The sequence below is a fragment of the Canis lupus genome, chromosome 11 (assembly GCF_003254725.2).
Source record: "Canis lupus dingo isolate Sandy chromosome 11, ASM325472v2, whole genome shotgun sequence".
NCBI classification, from domain to species: domain Eukaryota; kingdom Metazoa; phylum Chordata; class Mammalia; order Carnivora; family Canidae; genus Canis; species Canis lupus.
The window spans coordinates 35,310,587-35,333,995 of NC_064253.1; the positions used below are offsets into that span (position 1 = coordinate 35,310,587).

General features: G+C 35.7%; 1 protein-coding gene across 12 annotated transcripts in view; it reads left to right on the forward strand.

Moving 5' to 3' along the window:
* Positions 1-23,409, forward strand: part of CCDC171 (coiled-coil domain containing 171) — a 322,836-nt gene that overhangs the window by 65,267 nt on the left and 234,160 nt on the right. For 11 of the 12 annotated variants that reach the window (XM_025431987.3, XM_025431986.3, XM_025431994.3 and 8 more), the window contains 2 exons: positions 8,239-8,331; positions 12,894-13,054. In XM_025431987.3, coding sequence (XP_025287772.3) covers positions 8,239-8,331; positions 12,894-13,054 — 254 coding nt within the window. The remainder of the gene's footprint in view (positions 1-8,238; positions 8,332-12,893; positions 13,055-23,409) is intronic. The other variant, XM_025431991.3, reaches the window with a different exon arrangement.

Consider the following 23,409-nt stretch of genomic DNA (forward strand, 5'->3'; position numbering starts at 1 on the left):
TAAAGTGGGCAAATGATGAAATCAGCTGGGTTATATAATTGTTCTTAGAAGTATTACACATTTTTGTATTTATGTTCACAATGGACTTTAAAATAGGGCGTTTGTTAAAAAAATTTGTTAAATACTGAAGCTTTGGTTGCCAGGAGAGGTAAAGATGATTTTTAGAGATGCTAAGTTAACTTATAAGAAGTTGCATCTTATAAATTCTATTCCTGAGATTTCCTATTTTCATTTCCTGTGGTTTCTTTTATTATACTTAACAGTAATGAAAGCTCTTTTTTCCATTAAACTGTTTTACAATCTCAGTGGTGGCCTTCATTATTCATTCCTGGTGAATAAAAATTTGCTCTATTCTCCAGTTTATTCCTGTAGTCATCGAGTCACTTCATATGTCTGTTCTGAAACTGTTAAAGCCCTGATCATTGCTGCCCTCAGTGACTGGCTTTGAGCTCCTTCTCCTCAAACTGCATAATTTACCATAGTGGAAATGATGGGCATGGCCAGCTCTAAATATTTGCACATTTGGCTATTTCTTAAAGCTGCTGTGTAATTTTATTTATTTTTATATTAAATTAATTAATTTAAGTAATCTCTGCATCCAACATGGGGCTCGATCTCCCAATCCCAGGATTACGAGTTGCGCATGCTCTACAGATGGAGCCACAGACTTTGAGATCTTCATTTTAAAGTCTTGAAATACAACAGCTACTCTTTTTATCCCCCACACAGGTGGGAATAAATATTGTAGTTAATTGTTAACAACATATAATAAATTATTTACAGTCACTAAAATATAATATACTTAGTACTAAAATAGTTTGCGATGATTCAGTTCCTTAGAATTATCTTTTTGAAAATGGATTATTACTATGTTGGTTACTACAAAAGTGTCCATTAATGGGAAATATCTGGTGGTAAAGTCTGAAAAAATATTTAAGTAAACATCCACTTTCTATTTATGCAGCTGTTGACATTCTGGGGTAAACTTTGCCCAACTGTTTTGGAAACAGTGCTATATATTGCACTACTGAGAAGTCTCTAGTATGTACTCTTGTGATATTTCCTCCTCTATTTTTCTGATGCATTTTAGTGGACTAAATTTTGTGTTCCCACGTTTTGCTGCTTGACTAATTCCTTTAAGCTGACTTATATCCTCTGAGCTAGATCTATTGTATTTTGAGGAGGAAATAGTGTAGTTGGAGGTGTTTTTTTGGCCCAGTCTTTTAGCAGCGTACACATCTGTTTTCATAACTTTTGTGAAACTTCTGGAATAGGCCCATGGAAGCCACGGGAGCAGATGTGGTGTAGAGAACAAATGTGGTCTGGATATGTTTGGTTAGTTCTGCTGCTGAATTGGAGTTGGCAGCTTATACCCTGTGTTATGATAAAATAACATGTACCAAAGGGTGGAACAGGAGACATCTTTCTCTATATTACCTTCTTCAAAGAACAAATGCCCCATTTTCTTAAGTGGATTAGATTATCTAATTGGGCTTAAACTGATTTAATGAGATATAAATTGTAAAATAAAAACATAGTTACGATAGGCATATAGTACTGAAATAAAAATCTCTTGGCAGTATTTTGCAGTAGGAAGGGCATGAAAATCAGCTAACAAATGATAAAATATGTGCTCATTTTGTGTTACATAAAGAACTTCATTGTTCATAATATTAGGGAACAGACATAGAATAGTGTGATACTTATAGGCAAAGCTGTATATACTTAAATTGACTTGTGGTATGTATGAATTTGTGTTGGATTTTGTATTTTAACATGAATACCATTTGGTTTCTGCCCCTGATTTGTTGATTGCATTAGCATTAGATACTAATGAGCCAGTTTATGATTGTACTTGTTATCTTAGGAAGTATTATTGGAAATTTTTTTTTTTTGTGAATAGCAGGTTGACTTTCCTCTAGCACCCTCTGCTGGATATAAGAATTAATTCACCAGACTAGAAGATTAAGAAAATAATAGGAGGGCTTGAATTTAATTATGTCTATCAACAAAGCCCATTCTTGGAAGGAATTTGTTTAAAGATTTGAAGATTTTTGTTGTTGTTGTTGTTGCTCTTACTGATTAATTGATAGTTTTAGTAATACCAGTTTAAAAAGTTGTTTTCTTCTGGACATTTCATTCAAAGCAGGAAGGTATGAAAATAAAGATGTGATCTCTGGTTTATTATTTCAACCCATTTAGTTTTTGTCTAGGAAGGAATAACAGAGCCTCTTCTTGACTTTTGGAGTGAAAATCAGATAATTAATATGACATAACATACACATAAGAAATGAAAAGACTTGTGTTGTTGATTCTTTTATCATGGAATCATTGAATATTCTGTATTTTAATAAAATATAAGACTTATTTAGATAAGAGAAGCTTAGGCATATGATTTTTTGAATTTTTAAAGAAAATTAACATTGTTAGACTGGTTTATTCCCTCTGTCTTTATTAATTCTTTGCTTGTTCTAATTTTTTGTTCTCAATGCCTGTGAGCTATTTTCTTATCACTGGTTAGACTTCTTCTGACTTACAGAATCTAAGAAGAGCATACCAAGCAGCCAATTTTAATTTTTTGAGGTCAGGAACTTCATTTTGAAGGGTTTGCATTAAAATTTTTTTTTAAAACTAGTATTTGGCTTACCAAGAATAATGCTCATTTTAATCTTGCTAGACATAATAATTTTTCTGCTATAATAGGTACCTTGCTTTAGACCTAAAACCAATGGAGATCCTTTGTTCTAAGGACTCAGTCAGAATTTAAAGGGAACTTTTTCCAGAAATCAAGAAGCTTGATTTAGGTGGCTGTCACTTCTTTCACATTGTCTTTGGTTCTTGCACTCATGATTCTTTTATCTTTTTTTTGAAATATATTTCATATATCAAAACATTCATCCTTTTGAAGTATATAATTCTGTGGCTTTTAGTATACTCACAAAGTTGTACAACCATTACAAGTATCTAATTCTAGAACATTCTCATCACTGTCATAAGAAACTTCATGTCCATTAGCAGTCACTGCTCATTCCTCTCTCCCACCCTTGCTGTTGGCAACCACTAACACACTTTATATTCTTACGGATTTGCCTATTCTGGAAATTTCATGTAAATAAAGTCATACACTACTTGGTCTTTTGTGTCTAGTTTCTTTCATTTAACATATATTTTCAGGGTTCATCTATGTTGTAGTATGTACTGGTACTTAATTTTTTTTTTTTTTGGCTGAATAACATTCCATTGTAGAGAGATACCATATTTTGTTTATACATTGGTAAGTTGTGGACATTTAGGTTGTTTCTACCTTATGGTTATTATGAAAAATGCCAATGCAAACATTTGTGCATTTATGTATAAATCTTTGAACATGTTTTTGTTTCTCTGAGGTATATACCCAGGAGTAGAAGTGCTGGATCATATGGTAACTCTGTTTAACTCTTTAAGAAATTGACAAACTGTTTTCCATTTTTCCTAGTGGTGGCACAAGTTTACATTCCCACCAGTAGTGTATGAGGCTTCCAGTCTCTCTACATCCTTGCCAATACTTGTTATTTTCCATTTTTTACATTACAGCCAACCTAGGGTGCATGAAGATAATCTCTTCAGGTTTTGCATGTGCATTTCCCTGATAACTAATAAAGTTGGCCATCATTTCATATACTTGATGTTTTTATATATTCTTTGGGGAAATGTCTATTCAAGCCCTTTACTCATTTTTAAAAATTAATTTCTTATATTTTTTAAATGTATTTTTAAAAAATATTTTATTTGTTTATGTGAAAGAGGGTGGAGGAGGACAGAGGGAGAGGCAGACTCACCGCTGAGCAGGGAGCCCAGCTTGGGGCTCAATCCCAGGACCCTAAGATTATAACTTGAGTCAAAAGCAGACACTTAACTGACTGAGCTACCCAGGCACCCCTACTCATTAAAAAAAAATTGAATTGTTTATCTTTTATTGTAAGAGTTCTTTGTATATTCTGCATACTAAACTTTTATCAGATACATGATTATCTTCTCGTGTCCTCTAGGTTGCCTTTTGCTTTTTGATAGAGTCCTTTGACGGTCAAAATTTAAAATTTTGATGAAGTCTAACTTATATATATTTTTTTCTTTTGTTGCCCATGGTTTCGGTGTCTATTTCAGAATATGTTGCCAAATCTGAGGTCATGAATTCTTTGTTTTCTTCTAAGAGTTTTATGGTTTTTGCTTTTATGTTTAGGTGGTTGATCATTTGGATTCATTTTTATATATAATGGGAGATAGGAATCTAAATTTATTCTTTTGTATGTGTATGTCCCATTGTCTCAGCATTGCTTAATGAAAAAATGATTCTTTCTCACTGAATGGTCTTAATTCTCTTGTCAAAAATTAATTGACCATTGATACGTGGATTTGTTTCTGGACTCTCAGTTTTTTTCTGTGGATCTATATATGTCTGTCCTTATTCCATTTACACATTGTTTTGATCACTGTAGCTTTGTAGTAGTTTTGAAGTCAGTAAACATGAGTCTTCCAACTTTGTTCTTCCTTTTCAAGACTGTCACTTTTTGAGAAGTGCTTTAATAAAATTGTTTGGCTTTAATCCTGTGTTTTTCACATACTTATGATGATGAAATTGCTTTTTGTAATAGCTAATAACATCCCATGGACTAATATTTGGTGTAAAACATGTTTTGAGAAAGGGTGTAGTGAGTATGAATGGAATATTTTCTCTGATTATCTTAATATTTCAACATTGATTGATTTAAACTCGCACCTTCTTACTGACTTTTCTGCCTAAGCATGAATCGCCTAATTCATTCTAATGATTTTTTTTATCAAAATATAATCTTATTGGGTAAATAACGATATCAGTACCATGCCTTCTCATCATACTTCCTTTGCTATTTTTTCAGTATGGAAAATTTCAGTCATGTGTGAAAGTAGAGAGAATACTAAAATAAAGCCCAGTGCATATCACTCAGCTTTAACAATGCTCAACTAATGGCCAATATTATTTCATGAATATCAACTTCCTCTTGTAACCCCCAGCTTGATCATTTTAAAGCAAATCTGGACATATAATTTCATTCATGAACACTTTAGTATATATTTCAAAAAGATAGTTTAAAAATATCAATTATTTTTAAAAAAATTTAAAGTAAGCTCTGTGCCCAGTGTGGAGATTGAACTCATGACCCTGAGATGGAAGAGTTGTATAATCTACCAGCTGAGCCAGCCAGACACCCCAATACCAATTACTATTATTATACCTAAAAAAGTAATAATAATTCTTTAGTTTTATATTTTTTCATTCCTAGTTTTTTTGAATCTCAATACTTTTTTTTTAAAGATTTTATTTATTTATTCATGACAGACACAGAGAGAGAGGCAGAGACACAGGCAGAGGGAGAAGCAGGCTCCATTCAGGGAGTCTGACATGGGACTTGATCCCGGGTCCCCAGGATCACACCCCAGGCTGAAGGGGGGGCTAAACCGCTGGGCCACCGGGGCTGCCCTGAATCTCAATTCTTGAGTTATCAGACTAAATTACGAATATTTACCAGTTTCATCTTTCAGTGGAATGCCTGTTATTTCAAAGTACTCTAGTAGTAAGCATATAAATGTCAGATTTTACCTTTAAAGATATACTCTACTAACTTAAAAAATCATTTTATTGTTTTGGGTTTAAATTATCTTTAGATCCAAAAGATCTCCTTTGGACTTACTACTTTGTCTGCCTTCTAAAAAAAAATAGTATTTTCTATTAACTCATTAAGAAATATTATTGGCAGGGTTGCAAAATCTAAGTAAAGCAAATAAGTCAGTGTAAAAAAATATTTTATGAGTTTCATATTTGTGAAACACAGAGTTATTGAATCACAAAGCGGAATTACTTCCTGACTATGAAGGCTATTAGTAGCAAGAGGTATCTACAAAGGCCTCTAAAGAAGAAGGACACTTGTGTTTATGCTCTACTCTATAACAAGATATTACGAGAATCTGCTTTGCTCAAAGAGAAATGTAGTCATTTCCTACTTATTCACAGATGGCTTGCTTAATTGATGAATTATCCAATTTTTATTTACTCTCCCTCTTGCTGTGATTCTGTTAAAATTGTGGAAGGAAAGAGGAAAAATCAATTAACCAAGCTGTGCATTTAAAAAAACTTCAACTTAGGCTAAAGGATAAAGTAAATATAATTAAAAAAAACTTATTTCTTGTCCAAATTTTATTTAAAAAGGAAATCAATTAGTAATGCCTTACTTCATCACAGTTGAACCATCTTTATTTGACAGAACTCTAGGCATGGCTTTTCTTTGCTACTGTTATCCTGAGACATCTGCAATGAGGTGTCCTTGTAGCCCTACTTGCCCAGGCCCCAACAGCCCAGTTCCCTCTTTGGGACTAGGAATCCAGTGCTTCCCAGGGTTGCATTTTCTCAACAAAAAATGGCGTTCAAAAATAAAGCTCCTGACTTCTGATTCTGGCCAGAGGTTGACTCTTGCCTGAAAATTGATAAATTGGACTTCATCATAATGGAAACTTGTGCTTTGTGAAAGATACTGTTGATGGTATGAAGAGACAAACTGTAGACTGGAGTAAATATTTGCAAATCACATATCCAGTAAATGACTTATATGCAGCTTATGTAAACTCTCAAAACTCAATAATAAAACAACCCAATTAAAAAATGGAAAGATCTGAACAACTCCTTCATCGAAGAAGATATACAGGTGGTAAATAAATATGTGAGAAGATGCTCAATGTCATTTAGTCATTAGAGAAATGCAAATTGAAACTGAAATGTAATACCATTACATACCTATTTAAATGTCTTAAACCCCCTCCTCCCAAAAAACGAAAAAACAAATATTGACCATGCCAAGTGTTGGTGAGGATGTATATAATTATAAACACTTTGCAAAAGTTTGGAAGTTTCATAAAACATTAAACATATACCCACCATGTGACCCTGTCATTCTTCCCTTCACTATTTACCTCCGAGAAATCAGTGTTTGCCCCATACAACACTTGCACATGAAGGCTCATAGCAGTTTCATTTGTAATAGCCCAAACTGGAAACAACTCAAATGTACATCAACTGGTGAACAGATAAATCAGTGTGGTGTATCAACATAGTGGAACACTTCAGCAATAAAAAGGAATAAACTATTGATAAATGTAACCACATGGTGACTCTCAAAATAGTTATTTGGGAGAAAGAAGCCAGGCAATAAAGAGTACATGCTGTATCAATCAATTTATATGAAATTCTGGAAAATACAAAGTGATCAATTGTGACAAAAAGCAGATCAGTGGTGACTTGGGGATGGGGGTGGGGTGGTAGGGGGCTGGATGAAGTTACCAGAGATATAAGGAATCTTTTAGGGGTCATGCAAATATTTTTTATCTTCATTATGGCAGTGATTTCATGGGTGTATATATATACTTATCAAATTGTTTTAAATATGTGTGGTTTATTACATACAGATTATATGTCAATAAAAAAAGAGAGAAAAAAAAAGGTCTGGAAGCATTCTTCCCAAGCATGATTTTTTTTAGCATGACTTTTATATTCTTGGAAAAGCAGAAAAAAATGAGGCTACAGCAATCTAAAATGTTATCCATATCCACTTTTTTAAAGTTTTTTTTTTTTTTTAAAGATTTTATTTATTCATGAGAGACACACAGAGAGAGAGAGAGAGAGGCAGAGACACAGGCAGAGAGAGAAGCAGGCTCCATGTAGGGAGCCCGATGCGGGACTCAATCCCGGGTCTCCAGGATCAGGCCCTGGGCTGAAGGCGGCGCTAAACTGCTGAGCCACCCGGGCTGCCCTTTTTTTAAGTTTTTAGTTTTAATTCCAGTATAGTTTACACACAGTGCTATTTTAGTTTCAGGTGTACAATGTTGTGATTCAACAATTCTGTGCATTACTCAGTGCTCATCGTGATAAGTGTGCTCTTAATCCCCATCACCGTCTTTAACACATCACCCCCCACCGCCCCTCTGGTTACCATCAGTTTGGTCTCTATAGTTAAGCCTGCTTTTTGGTTTGTCTCTCTCTCTCTTTTTTTTCCTTTGTTCGCTTATTTTATTTCTTAAATTCCGATGAGTGCAATCATGTGATATTTGTCTTTTTCTAAGTGACTTATCTTGCTTTGCATTATACTGTTTAGCTCCGTTCACGTTGTTGCAAAGATCCACATTCACTTAAATACCAACATTTGTGAGTTTAAACTTTTAATTTGTTTTCAGGCAACTACTCTAAGAGTGAGGAAATTAGAAGAAAATATTGAAGCAGAAAGAGCAGCACATTTGGAATCAAAATTTAATTCTGAAATTATTCAGGTAAAATGTAAACAAACATTTTTTTGAAAGGATTTTATGAGGTTGAGAAAAGCAGAATTCTGTTCAGAGAATTAAGGTTTACGTTTAGAATGTGTAGCATAGGAGTGCCTCGGTGGCTCAATCAGTTAAGTCTCTGACTCTTGGTTTCAGCTCAGGTCATGATCTCAGGGTTGTGGGATCGAGCCCCAGGTTGGGCTCTTGCTCAGTGCGAGTCTGCTTGAGATATTCTGCCTCTGGCCCTCCCCCTGCGCGCTCTCTCTCTCTCTCAAATAAATAAATAAAATTAAAAAAATAATAGGCAGCATATTATTAAGACACTCATGCTATTTGCTAGCAGGATATGGTTGATGATGGTTTTATTAAAGGAGGGATTGGCATACTTCAGCCCACAGGCCAGATCTCACCCACAGACTGTTTGAGGGAGGTTTTGTCTTAACTGTGGGACTTTTGTGTTGTAGTGGCAGAGGGGTTCTGACAGAGATGTTATGGCCTGCAAAGTCCAAAGGACTTACCATCTGGCCTCTTATAGCAAGATTTGCTGATCAGAGTGTTCTTTTCATCAACAATGATGAGATAAATTTCTTTTTGAAAACATTTAAAATTAGGGATCCCTGGGTGGCGCAGCGGTTTAGCGCCTGCCTTTGGCCCGGGGCGCGATCCTGGAGACCCGGGATCGAATCCCACGTCAGGCTCCCTGCATGGAGCCTGCTTCTCCCTCTGCCTGTGTCTTTGCCTCTCTCTCCCTCTCTCTGTGTGACTATCATAAATAAATAAAAACAAAACAAAACAAAAAAAAGAAAACATTTAAAAATTATGCTTGTTTATTTATTGACTGTACATCCTGTGCACATGGCTTATCACTTGCATTAAGAGCTGAAACTCCTCTTGGAACTTATTTCCATTACCAGGAATACTGTATATTTACCTGCATCTATATAGATATACAGGTAAATGTACAGATAGGAGTATAAAATACTAAAATACTGTGGGAGCATAATATAGGAGATTAAATCTGAGAGGGGAATTAATTTTTTTATATATATTTTTAAATTTTTATTTATTTATGATAGTCACAGAGAGAGAGGCAGAGACACAGGCAGAGGGAGAAGCAGGCTCCATGCACCGGGAGCCCGATGTGGGATTCGATCCCGGGTCTCCAGGATCACGCCCTGAGCCAAAGGCAGGCGCCAAACCGCTGCGCCACCCAGGGATCCCCTGAGAGGGGAATTAATTGAAGGCATCCTAAGTTCCCTCTCGTCAAACTGCACAGGTCTTAGAGAATGAGAAGCGATTTCTAGGGGAAACCCGATGTGGGACTCAATCCTGGGACTCCAGGATCACACCCTGAACCAAAGGCAGATGCTCAACCATTGAGTCACCCAGGCATCCCAGGCCCATATATTTGAGTGTGTTTGTGTTTTAAGCAAACTTGTGCAAGGTAATTTTTTTTTTTAAGTTACAACCCTGAGATCAAGACTTGAACTGGTATCAAGAGTTGGACACTTAACTGATTGAGCCACCCAGATGCCCTAAGATTTTTTTTTTTAACAGTTGGATCACCCAAATGGCAGCAATAAGCAAAAAGGCTAAAGTTTTACATTTATGAAAGAAATATAATTCAAAATTAAGTTTTTCATTATAATTACAATTTATACCTGGAAATACATAGTTAATAGCCACAAAAATAAAAGTTGTTACATGTGTATTTTTTACTTATAGTTTAAAATTAATATTTGATATTTAACTTAGTGTTATAACTCAGAAAAAAAGGCAAAGTTTATATTTGAACCATATAGCTATAGATATTGACCAATATTTTCAATGAGGTACATCTAGTAAAATTCAGTTTCAGATTAAAGATTTTATTTATTTATTTGAGAGAGAGAGAGATAGTGAGAGAGAGCATGGGCTAGGAGGAGAGGGAGAAGCAGACTCTCTGCTGAGCAGGGAGTCTAATGTGGGGCTCAATCCCAGGACCTCAGGATCATGACCTGAGCCAGAGGCAGATGCTTAACTGACTAAGCCTCCTTAGGCATCCCTCAAATTAGTTTAAAAGCAAATGAGACTACTAAATAGTTGTAATTAACCATCATCTTATCATAAACTAGTTAAATGTGTGTTTGCAGTATTCTGTTGTTAAATTTGTTCTCTAAAAATGAGAAAGTGGAATCAAAGAGTTGACTCAGAATTACTAGTTTGAAGCCTACTTCTCTTTCAATTGGATTGGTTTATCATTTGTGATTGTGCTTATTTTCTGAAAGAAGAGAGCAATGCAGACAGAAGAAAATGTTTTCTAGATTTATAATTTAGTTGTCAACATTGGATTTAGACAAACTAGCAAAGAAAGATAAAGTTTAAAAGAACCAAATTTGAAAATTTACCAACTTGTTTCTCCAGATCTATTCTATTTCCTTACTTTAAGTGTAAGAATGTTTTAATTATTCCAAAATATTTTTGTATAATTATGAATAATAATTCTGGTGCTTATTATTTGTATAGATTAATTTACGAAACATTTTCATGTGGTTCTAGGCTTTTTTTCTTGGTGACTTCATTCTTCTTACCTCAGATTGTCTTTTGCCATCCCCAGGAGGCTTGTGCATAGTTTTTCTCTGATTTCATGGTCCTTTGTGCCTGCTTCTGTGACAGGAAGCACTTACATTCTGTTGTAGTCTCACCTCTCCTAAAGACTAGGATGTCCTGAAAAACTAAGACTGTCTATTCTCATGATTATTATATAATATCTTGAATACTAGCTCACTGCCTGGCACATATTAAGTGCTTAATAAATATCCAAACATTTATTAAATTAATATCATATATTAAATGTAATATTAGGTGTATATTAGATGAATATTACCTCATTAGATTTTTTTAACAACTCTGTATAGATAGCCTATTTTTTTAATTTAAAAAATTAAATTAAAAATTTAATTTAAAAAATTAAAAAAATTTACTTATTTATTGGAGAGAGAGAGAGCAAGCAGGAGCCCGGGAGAGGGGCAGAGGGAGGTGGAGAAGCAGACTCCCCACTGAGCAGGGAACCTGATGTAGGACTCGATCCCAGGACCCTGGGATCATGACCCGAGCCAAATGCAGACACTTAACTGACTGAGCCACTCAGGTGCCTGATAATTTGTTTCTTCTTCTTTTTCTTATTACTACTACCATTATTATTATTACTTATTGTTTACAGATGAAGAACATCAGGTTTTTGGGGTTTTAGTAATATGCCAAAAGTCACGTACTGTTAAATTGTAGAGCTGTATTTAAATGTGAGCTTTATGGTTCTTTATGGTTCTATTTACTGTAAAGTGTTTTCTACCACCCTCCACTTTTTTTGAGCCTTGGCAGCCTATGTTTTATTTTTAATTTAACTTTTTGGAAAAGGTAAAACATCCACATAGTTCAAAAATCAAAACAATATTAAATGATCGAGAAGTCTTGCTTTCACTCCTGTCTCTCCCTTCACTCCACCCTCTTGCCTGCTACTTAATTTTTTTGACCCGTTTACCTAAAATATAGCATACAGCATACGTTGATCTGGACTTGGCTTTTTCAATCTATGTTAACAACACATGGATAACCACATAAAGAACTTCCTTTTCAAAAGTTGTTTTGCAGCTTTTTTATAGCTGCATATTATTCTTTTTTTTTTTTAAATCTTTTATTTTCAATTTTTTTAATGTATTTATGATAGTCACAGAGAGAGAGAGAGAGGCAGAGACACAGGCAGAGGGAGAAGCAGGCTCCATGCACCGGGAGCCTGATGTGGGATTCGATCCCGGGTCTCCAGAATCGCGCCCTGGGCCAAAGGCAGGTGCCAAACCGCTGTGCCACCCAGGGATCCCTGCATATTATTCTTTTATGGGAATGTACTTTTATTCTGTCGAAGTTTATATAGAATCTAGTTTTTAAAGTGTTTTATTATGTAAAATTTCAAGTTATGCAAAAGTAGAGGAAATGGTAAGATGAGCTCTGCATGTAGCCATCACTTCCAGATTTACCTCAGGTCAGTTGTTTTTTATCTGTTGCCCCCATTTACTCCCCATCCCCATAATCATTTTGAAGCAAATCCTAGATATCATTTGACTAACTCATAAATATTTTAGTCAGATAGTATTATTTGATAATAAAAGTTTTACTTTTCTACAGTAAAAAATCTCTAAGAATAAAAAAGAACTGTTAACTTTCATGGGTTTCTAAAGGTGTTAATATAACGACATTTCTCATAATAGAGGAAGAATACCTCCCTTTTGTTTTCCAAAACCACTAATTTCAGTATGTTTTTAAAAAGAATTATCCAAATGGATTAGTGTGTCAAAATTAGGCACTTTGATTAGGCATTTCCATAGCACAGTTAACTGTTCTTCCACTTCCTCCTTTCCATTAAACACGTTGGGAAAAGGAATATATACTGTCTTTAGTTTATTTTCCTTTTTAAACCAAAGCAGAAAGGAAGAAGTGTTTGGATGAATGATAATCTGCTGCTGATAAAGTACTCTATTCAATTTGACTAGCGTCTCCTGGTTTGCTTTAACTACTTCTCTGTCATCTGGTAGTTACGGATCCGAGATCTTGAAGGAGCTTTGCAGGTAGAAAAGGCCAGCCAAGCAGAAGCTGTTGCTGATTTGGAAATGATCAAGAATGAATTCAAAGAAGTTGAAAGTGCATATGAGCGAGAAAAGCATAATGCACAAGAGAGCTTTGCAAAACTAAATTTGTAAGTGTTTACTGTAAAAATTTTTTTTTTGAAGATTTTATTTATTCATGAGAGACACAGAGACAGAGAGAGGTAGAGACAGAGGCAGAGGGAGAAGCAGGCTTCATGCAGGAAGCCCAATGTGGGACTTGATCCTGGCACTCCAGGATCACACCCTGGGTCGAAAGCAAGCACTGAACTGCTGAGCCACCCAGGTTTCCCTACTGTAAAATTCTTTATATGAATATAAAGAGTTTATGAAACCTACATAAGTATGAGTGTGTCCTATTTTAGATATAGCTCTCATTAATGCCAGTGCTAGATTGGGGATAAAGGATTGCATAAAGCATAATTATGCTTCTCTGTATAGGTAAATGTGGAAATGCTTTTTTTTTTTTTTTGGGTTTTGGAGTATCATGGCTATTCCAAGTGCTCTCAGAAATGTAGTTTTTACACTAGAAAGTAAATATGTTAATGTATTTTGCATTTACTGATGTAATACAGTATCTTTAAATATCTTGATTTCTAAGCCACCTAAAAAGGTCTATGTGGAGATGTTTGATACTTTCTCAAACTACAGACATAATAGTGCTAGGGGCTAATACCATTCTTAGTGGCTAGCACACATTGTGGCTCACTTGGTTTCTAGCACTGCATGATTTCATTCAATTTGTAGAACACCTCATGAGGTAGCTGCTCCTTTTATCCCTATTTTACAGATGTGAAAATGGAGGCTTAATGGGGATACGCAACTAGTAAGTGGAAGTTGGGGTCTTTTTGATTCCTACTGATTTTAACCTTTTTAAAAAAAATTCAGAAGCCTTTCATCTGGAATGTTCTGTGGGATGCTTTAAGAAGTTTTTAATTCTTTAATAGGTTTCCAAAAAATTAGATAGTAGATATTTCAAACCATTTCTTCCCATAGGCTGAAATGTATATCACCATTGGTATGTGACATGATAATAGGTTGGTGCGTTACAGATACGTATTGTACTTTTCTTTTTTTAAAACTTAAATTCTAGTTGGTGGACATACAGTTCAATATTGGTTCAGGAGTAGAGTTCAGTGATTCATCATTTACATATAACACTCAGTGCTCATCATAACAAGTGCCCTCCTTAATGCCCATTGTCCATCTATCCGATCCAACCTATTAACTTTTCTGATTGGACCCTAACGCAAATTTTTCCCTTAAATTTGTTTTGCTATTATTTGTGTTTTGGTGCTTGAAAAATTTTATGCAAATTTTGTATTCCAATAAGTAAGTATCAACTAACAATTCTAAATATTAGTTACATGTTCCAACTAAGCACCAGCTAAAAAATCCTAAACACTTTAACATAACATCCCTTATCTCTTCTTTATCCCTATATAACTATGCTATAATAAAGTTAGTAATAATAAACAATAAAAATTAAATAATAATTAAAGCCCACTACTCATTACTGTGACTCAGTTCCTGTGACTTCTCTTCCCCATCACATCTTCCTTTTCTCTATACGTAATGTAATAGCCACTTCTGTATCGATGATGTGTGGTATTAGAAGGAATGATATGACATGAAGGGTGATTGGTTTGGTTATTTAATTTCCTATTTGTGCTTCTGACTTTCTTTCAGAATACTCTTTATTTATTTATTTATTTATTTATTTATTTAAATTTATTTTTTATTGGTGTTCAATTTACTAACATACAGAATAACCCCCAGTGCCCGTCACCCATTCACTCCCACCCCCTGCCCTCCTCCCCTTCTACCACCCCTAGTTCGTTTCCCAGAGTTAGCAGTCTTTACATTCTGTCTCCCTTTCTGATATTTCCCACACATTTCTTCTCCCTTCCCTTATATTCCCTTTCACTATTATTTATATTCCCCAAATGAATGAGAACATATAATGTTTGTCCTTCTCCGACTGACTTACTTCACTCAGCCAAAATACTCTTTAAAAAATATTTTAGAACATGTTAGAGTCACAAATTCTCAAACATTAATTTTTCAAAGTAGCTCTTAAGTTTTGGATAATGTGTTCCAAAAGAAACTTGGTAGATTTAAGGTCTTTAAATGGTACCTTTAATTTGCACTCTGAGAGCAGAGAGTTTTGGGGTAGGACAGTGTTTTACCGGTTGGATAAAACCAACTCAGCAACTGGTGATAACAATGTTATAGAGAAAATGCTGCCTGAACTTGGCCAGTGGTTAAGATTCTTTTTTTTTTTTCATTTTTAAAGATTTTATTTATTTATTCATGAGAGACACACAGAGAGAGAGAGGGAGAGACACAGACAGAGGGAGAAGCAGGCTTCCATGTAGGGAGCCTGACGCAGGACTCTATCCAGGGTCTTCAGGATCACACCCTGGGCTGAAGGTGGTGCTAAACCGCTGAGCACCCGGGCTGCCCAGTGGTTAAGGTTCTTTAGCTTGTTTTTTCCAGGTGGATCTAGATCAGGAGAAAAAAGCTATGTGTCTGTCTAGTTTGGATTTATAATTTTGGTCAACAGTTTCATAACAGTGAACATTCCTGCATGAAATTATTTTAGATGGAATATATATGTATACATATATTTTAGGTAGAATATATATATTTATATTTTATAAAAATATATATAAGGTATATACTATATATATTTTAAAGATCTCAGCTAAGAATTTGATAACAGGCTATTTTAACAAATATATATTATATACAATTTTAGATAGAATACATATCTGTTCTGTATTTCTGTAGTTAAAATTTCTTAGTTGTTAATTTTTTTGCATCTAAGAGTTGCAGTATGAAACTAAAGGTTTTCAAGCTTTAGTCAGGTCTTCATTAGCTGTAGTAACTGATTGCTGGACAGTGATAGGGGAAGAAGATCATAGTATCTTTAAATCTAGTTTAAAATTAAATAAAAAATACTAGTCAAAGATAGGATCCTGAATGGACTGAATCTCTATTTCATTACACTCAGTATTTGGGAACTTCCTTATTTTTCTAAATATATCATCCAAGAGGCGCCTGGGTGTCTTGGTCTATTAGGTGTCTTGCCTTTGGCTCAGGTCATGATCCCAAGGTCCTGGAATCAAGCTGCATATTGGCCTCCCTACTCAGCAGGGAGCCTGCTCATCACTCTTCTCCCAGCCCAGTGCTCTCTTTTGCTATCTCTGTCGCTCTCTGTCTCTGTCTCTCTCTCTCTCAAATAAATAAATAAAATCTTAAAAAAAATCAACCCAAAGTGTAAAAATAACAAAAGTATTATAATTTATTGGCATTATTATTGTGTACATTCTGGATAAAAGACCAAAGACGATTATTTTAAAGCAGCCTATGGTGAAGTTCTTAGCTGAGCTCTTTTAGAAAAATAATAGAATGGAAATCCAGTAGGAAAGAAGGCATCTTAACTACAGAGTTCCTTCCTCTCCCTTTCCTTTCTTGCCTAAATCCTCCACCTGGCAAGTCCTGGCACATCCCCATTGGAGTTCAAAGAGTCGAGGCTCCCTTTAACCTTTCTTACACTCTTGCCCGACTCATAACTGTTGGTGGGGCTTTGCCAGGAGCCTAGGAGCTTAGGATGACTTCCTGGGTTGTCCTTGATGACAGTGAGGAATGTCCCTCCATTTCAGGGGACCCAGTTTGAACTTGAACCCAGCACCACATAACAGAAGCATTTAATTTTATATTTGCTGAGTGATAATTTTTAATTACTATTTTGACTTTTATCAGATTAGCTTGTACATAGTCTAAAAAGTAAAATAGTACTGCAAGGTCAATAGTTGCATGGCCCTTGCTCTCTACTACCTGTTTCTACTCCCTCAAGGCAACTACTTTTAATTCTTATTGCTGTTTCTTCTGATGTTTAACTTCCTGTTTCTGAATAACATGCATATCCTGCCATGTTTTCAGTTTCCACCATTAGATATTATCTGTTGGTCCCCACTTATTTATTGCCTCTATTGTAACCTTCTCCCACATAGCACACACTTATTCCTCCCCTCCCCCATCCTTTCTTTGGGGTTCTATTTTGGGGGGTATTTTTTTCTATAGCTTTTTTTCTTGGTATCTCATCTTTATTTTTCTTCATAGCATATTTTACTATATTCTTTGTTGTTTATTATGTTTCCTCTTATGTGGACAGGAACTTTGTTTTGTTCATTGCTATCTCCCAATGCCTGGAATAGTGTCTGGCACATAAGAGCTGGTAAATAAAGATTTGCTGAATTATTAAATGAGTGAATAGTTAATAACTGTCTCATTTTATTATTTATTTATTTATTTATTTATTTATTTATTTATTTATTTATTTATTTTTAGAGAGGGAGAGAAACGGAGGGAAAGAGGGGCAGAGGGAGAGGGAGAGAGAGAAAATCTTAAGCAGGCTCCACACCCAGTGCAGAGCCTTACATGGGCCTCAATCTCACAACCCTGAGGTCATGGTCTGAGCCAAAATCCAGAGAGACACTTAAGTGACTGAGCCACCTAGGCACCCCAGTAATTGCCTCATTTTAAATTGGATTAGTTTATATGCACAATCACTGAATTATTTTTAAACTCTTAAACAGAACTGAAACTCTCTCATTATGTTCCTACACCTCAGCAATTCTATCGTTTTAAGTTTCTTGTAGAAGACATCCATCCTGGACTCTTCTCTCCTCTTTCTCCATTCTGGATAAATTGTTTTTTAGGCTCCCTGCCACTGTCATCCCTAGGACTTCCTGTTACCATCTTCCTTGGGATACCCTCTGCTTCTCTTCTATACTGGATCTCTTATTTGCTGGTCTTGTGCATTCCTCCCTGTGTGATTTACTCCCTTTGTAGGGTAGCTTCTTGAGAAATTCTGCATCAGAGAAAAAATCTTGAAATTTGCATTCTGAAAATATCTTTATTTGGTCTTTACCCTTTTTCCTAATTCAGTTGGATATTCATTAAGTTCTAGTGTCAAGAAATCCAAAGTCCTTTAATTCCTGATCTTTTTTATGTGGTCCATGTTTTCCACTGGAAACTTGTACATGGTGGTCATCAAGTCTGGAAACATGGGGGAATATCTAGAAGTGGTTTACTGATATTATAACATGATAAAGTAATAATGTATATATATTTTCATACTCTATGGACACTATAGAATTTTTTCCATGTTCCCAGTGTTCTGAAATTTCATAATTATGGGCCTTGTATGGATGTTTTTTTCATTCATGTTGGGCACTCATTTAGCTCCTTCAATTTTAAAGACTCAAGTAATTCATTTCTAGGAAATTCTTTTATATTTATTACTTTGCTTATTTCTTCTCTTCTGTTTTCTTTACCTTCTCTCTTAGAACTTCTATTATTTATATATATTGGGATTCCTGAATGTATTTGTTATCTTTTCTCTACTTCAATCCATTTTTATTATTTAATTCTACTTTCTGGGAGATACACACACATATATATAAATATAAATAATATATATAACACATGTATATGTATATGTATATAATATATAGTACATATATATATTTATAAATGTAGTGTTTAATCCTTCTATATATTTTTATTTAAAATTTTAGTTACTCTACTTTGGAATATTCTTGATCCAAAGGAGAATATACAAAAGAGTTGGCATTAGATTGTCTATGTTCTATCCTAAAGAAAGGAATGTTGACTGTTGAGAGTAATATCATGTACCATTCAAGAATTAGTTCTTTATTTGGTTATAGCCTTAATGTGGTGGTGGATTTGGTTATACTGAGTCACTCTGTCTTCTGCATTACAGCTTCAAAATCATAGGAAACAGATCTACTATGTTTATCAGGAAGATCTCAGACTAAAAATAGTGGCAGCCCTTTAATTTGAATTAAATTATTTATTTGGTGAATTATCTATAACAAATTTTAAACTGAAATGCTTCTAAGCTGCCTTTCATCAGATGTCCATACAAGAATGTAAATACAGTTTAATCCCAGCCCGAGCAAAATTTAAATAGGAAGGCAAATCCTTTGAAAAGAATTTCCTGTGAAGTGGGGAGCTAAGATGGTGGAGGAGGACTTTAGGTTTTCCTGGTCCCTTGAACACAGCTAGATAAATGTCAAATCATTCCGAATACCCAAGAAATCGATCTGAGGACTGACAGAAGAAACTGCACAACTAGAGAGAGAGAAGAGGCCATTTCGTGGAAGGTAGGAAGTGTAGAGATGTGGTTTGGGGGAGAAATGGATTGCAGATGCTGTGGAGGGGAGGGAGCTCTGGTCACGGAGAAAAGTGAGATAGAGAAGAGCACAAAGGGAAATGCACAAGGAAAATATTTCCTCAAAGCCATTGCCTGATTGGGAAAATGAGAGGGGCTGATTTTTGTGAGTTTTGGCAACCAGTGGGGCTCAACGACTGGAGTTTTAGCAGTCCATAGTGTGGCTGGGGTGGAGCCCCGAAGGCACTGCAGTGCTCCTTTGGAAAGCAGGCAGGTAACTTGGGGGCAGGTGGTGTGATCTGAGGATCTTCTGATACGCATGGGGAGAAATGGTTCCGCCTTCTTGGAGCACATCTGAAAGAGGTGGCATTGCCTCTCCAGAGATGAAAGAGCTGGCGGTGCCATTTCTCTCTCTGCCCCTCAGCACAGGTGCAGAGACACACTTGCTGAGAGCAGCTAACCTGGACATTGGCTCTTTAGTGTGTGTTCTCTGCTCTGGTGTGACTGCTCTTCTGGATCAAACCTGCATTAGTCTCATTACAGCAAGACCCTCCCCCAGAAGACCAGTGCAAGTTTCTTCTACACCAGGTCCTTAAAGTTTGGAATTTTAAAATTCAACTAGCCTGGCAGTGATAGAGTCCATAATATACTGCAATGCTCTGGGTGGGCAAGCAACCTAGACGCAGACATTGTGAAGGCAGTGATCTAAAGAACACCTGGAACTCATGAGGGGAAATTGTTCAGTTTTCTGGAAGGGCTTCCCAGACAGCAGCAAGCAGGAATTCTCCCCTCCAGGGACAAAGATGCTGGTGGCACCATTTCCCTCCTTGACCCCTCAGCATAAACTCAGTAAACAGCACAGCACCAACACTGGTTGCCTCATCTGTTTACACTAAGCCCTGCCCCCCTGCACTCCACTGGTACTGCGTTTCTCAGCAAGTGTGCCAAAGAAACAGTTCAGTGGGCTTCTCCCCCAGAAGACCAGCACAAACTCTTGCATGCACCATGTCTACTGACCATAGAGTTCTGCAGAGCTTCAGTTCTAGTGGAAGTAGCATCAGGTCTTTTAACAAGCAGACCAGATATGGCTAGTTAAAACTCAGCCATATTCTGGCCAGGGTTCAAACACTCCCCACTATTATTTCTTAATAAAGCCATTATTGTCAGGAGTAGGAAATATAACAGGCTTTCCTAGCACATAGAAGACAGTGACCTAAACAAAATGCCAAGGAAGAAGAATTCATCCCAAAAGAAGAAACAAGATAAGGTCATGGCCAGGGATCTAATTGAAACAGATATAAGTAATATGCCTGATCCTGAATTTGAAGAAACAATCCTAAGGATAGTAGCTGGGCTTGAGAAAATCATAGAAGGCTTCATGGAGACCCTTATTGCAGAGATAAAAGAGGAGTTAAAGACAAATCAGGCTGAAATAACAAATGCAAAACCAAGATTCAAAGCCAACTGGATGTAATGACCTCAAGGATGGAAGAAACAGAGGAAGGAATAAGTGATACAGAAGATAGAATTATGGAAAATAATGAAACTGAACAAAAGAGGGAAAGAAAAATCTTGGATCATGAAAGTAGACTTAGGGAATTCAGTGACTCCATGAAGTGTAATGATATTCATATCATAGAAGTCCTACAAAAAGAGAGAAAAGGGAGCAGAAGGTTTGTTTAAGGGAATTGTGGCTGAAAACTACCCTAATATGGGGAAACAAACTGATATCCAAATCCAGGAAGCACCAAGAACTCCCATCAAAATCAACAAAAGTAGGCCAACACCAAGACATAGTGTAGTTAAATATGCAAAATATAGAGATAAAGAAAAAATCCTAAGAGCATCAAAACAAAAGCCCCTAACATACAAGGGAAGACCAATAAAGTTAGCAGCAGATCTTTCCAAAGAAACTTGGCAGGGCAGAAGAAGGTGGCATGATATATTCAACATGCTGAATGGGAAAAATCTGCAGTCAAGAATACTCTTTCCAGCAAGGCTGTCATTCAGAATAGAAGGAAAGATAAAGAGTTTCCCAGACAAACAAAAACTAAAGAATTCATGACTACTGAACCAGCCCTGAAAGAAATATTAAAGGGGATTCTGAGTGGGAAAGAAAGACCAAAATCAACAAAGACTAGAAAGAAACAGAGAAAATTTCCAGAAATTATGACAAAACAAGTAATAAAATGGCACTAAATTCATATCTATCAATAATTACTCTGAATGTAAGTGGACTAAGTGCTCTAATCAAAAGACATAGAATGAAAAAAATGAAAAAAACAAAACAAAACAGAACAAAACCTATGACCCATCTATATGTCGCTTACAAGAGACTCATTTTATATTTTATTTTTTTAATTTTAAAAATATTTTTAGGTAATTTTTACACTAACATAGGACTTAGGCTTATAGCTCTGAGATCAAGAGTTGCAGGCTCTACCAATTGAGTCGGCCAGGTGCCCCAAGAGACTCATTTTAGACCTAAAGACACCTGCAGATTGGAAGTGAAAGGATCAAGAAATATTTACCATGCAAAAGCTCATCAAAAGGCCAGAGTAGCCATACTTCTGTCAGACAAACTAGATTTTATTTATTTACTTTAATTAAACATTTAAAGAATTTATTTATTTTAGAATGAGAGTATGAGTGGGAGGGGCAGAGGGAGAGGGAGAGAAAATCTCAAGCAGACTCCATGCTGACCTCAAAGTCTGATGTGGTGCTTGATCCCAAGACCCTGAGATCATGACCTGAGCTGAAACCAAGACCTGAGCTGAAACCATGAGTCATACATTCAACCACTTATGCCATCCAAGTGTCCCTGGACAAACTAGACTTTAAACCAAAGGCTGTAACAAAAGATGAAGAAGGGCATTACATCATAATTAAGGGGTCCATCCAACAAGAAGATCTAACAATTGTAAATATTTATGTTATATATATATTTGGAGCACCCAAATATATAAAACAATAACAAACATAAAGGAACCCATTGATAATAATACAGTAATAGTAGGATACTAAACACCGTATTCACATCAATGGACAGATCATCTAAATAGAAAATCAACAAGGTTACAATGGCTTTGAATGACATACTGGACCAGATGGACTTAACAGATATATTCAGAACATATCAACCTAAAGCAGCAGAGTATACATTCTTTTCAAGTGCACATGTAACATTCTCCAGAATAGATCACATATTGGGCCACAAATCATGCCTCAATAGGTACAAAGGGATTGAGGTCATACCATGTATATTTACCTACCACAGCGCTATGGAACTTTAGGTGATCCACAAGAAAAAAATCTGGAAAGACCACAAATATATGGAGGTTAAAGAATATCCTACTAAATAATGAATGAATCAACCAGGAAACTAAAGAAGAAATAAAAATACATGGAAGCAAGTGAAAACGAAAACACAATGGTCCAAAGCCTGTGGGATGCAGCAAAAGTGGTCTTAAGAGGGAAGAATATAGCAATACAGGCCTACCTCAGGAAGTAGGAAGAATCTCAAGTAAGCAACCTAACCTTACACTTAAAGGAGCTTGAAAAAGAACAACAAACGAAGCCTAAGGCCAGCAGAATAAGGGAAATAATAAGGATGAAGGCAGAAATAAATGATATAGAAATAAACAAACCCCAGTAGAACATATCAATGAAACCAGGATCTTGTTCTTTGAAAAAATTAATAAAATTGATAAACCCCTAGCCAGACTTATCCAAAAGAAAAGAGAAAGGACCCAAATAAATAAAATCACAAATGAGAGGAGAAAGAACAACTAACACCACAGAAATACAGTTATAAGAGAATATTATAAAAAATTATGTCAACAGATTGGACAGTTTGGAAGAAATGGTTAAATTCCTAGAAACATATAAACTACCAAGATTGAAACTGGAGGAAATAGAAAAATTGAACAGAATGATAACCAGCAGAGAAATTGAACCAGTAATAAAAAATCTTTCAACAAACAAAAGTCCAGGGCCAGATGGCTTCACAGGGGAATTCTACCAAATATCAAAGAAGGCTTAATACCTATTCTTCTCAAACTATTCCAAAAACTCCAAAGAAAAACTTCCAAACTCATTCTATGAAGTCAGCATTACCTTGATTCCAAAACTAGAGACACCACTAAAAAAGAGAACTACAGGCCAATATCCCTGATGAACATGGATGTAAAAATTCTCAACAAAATACTAGCAAATTGAATCTAACAGTACATGAACGAATCA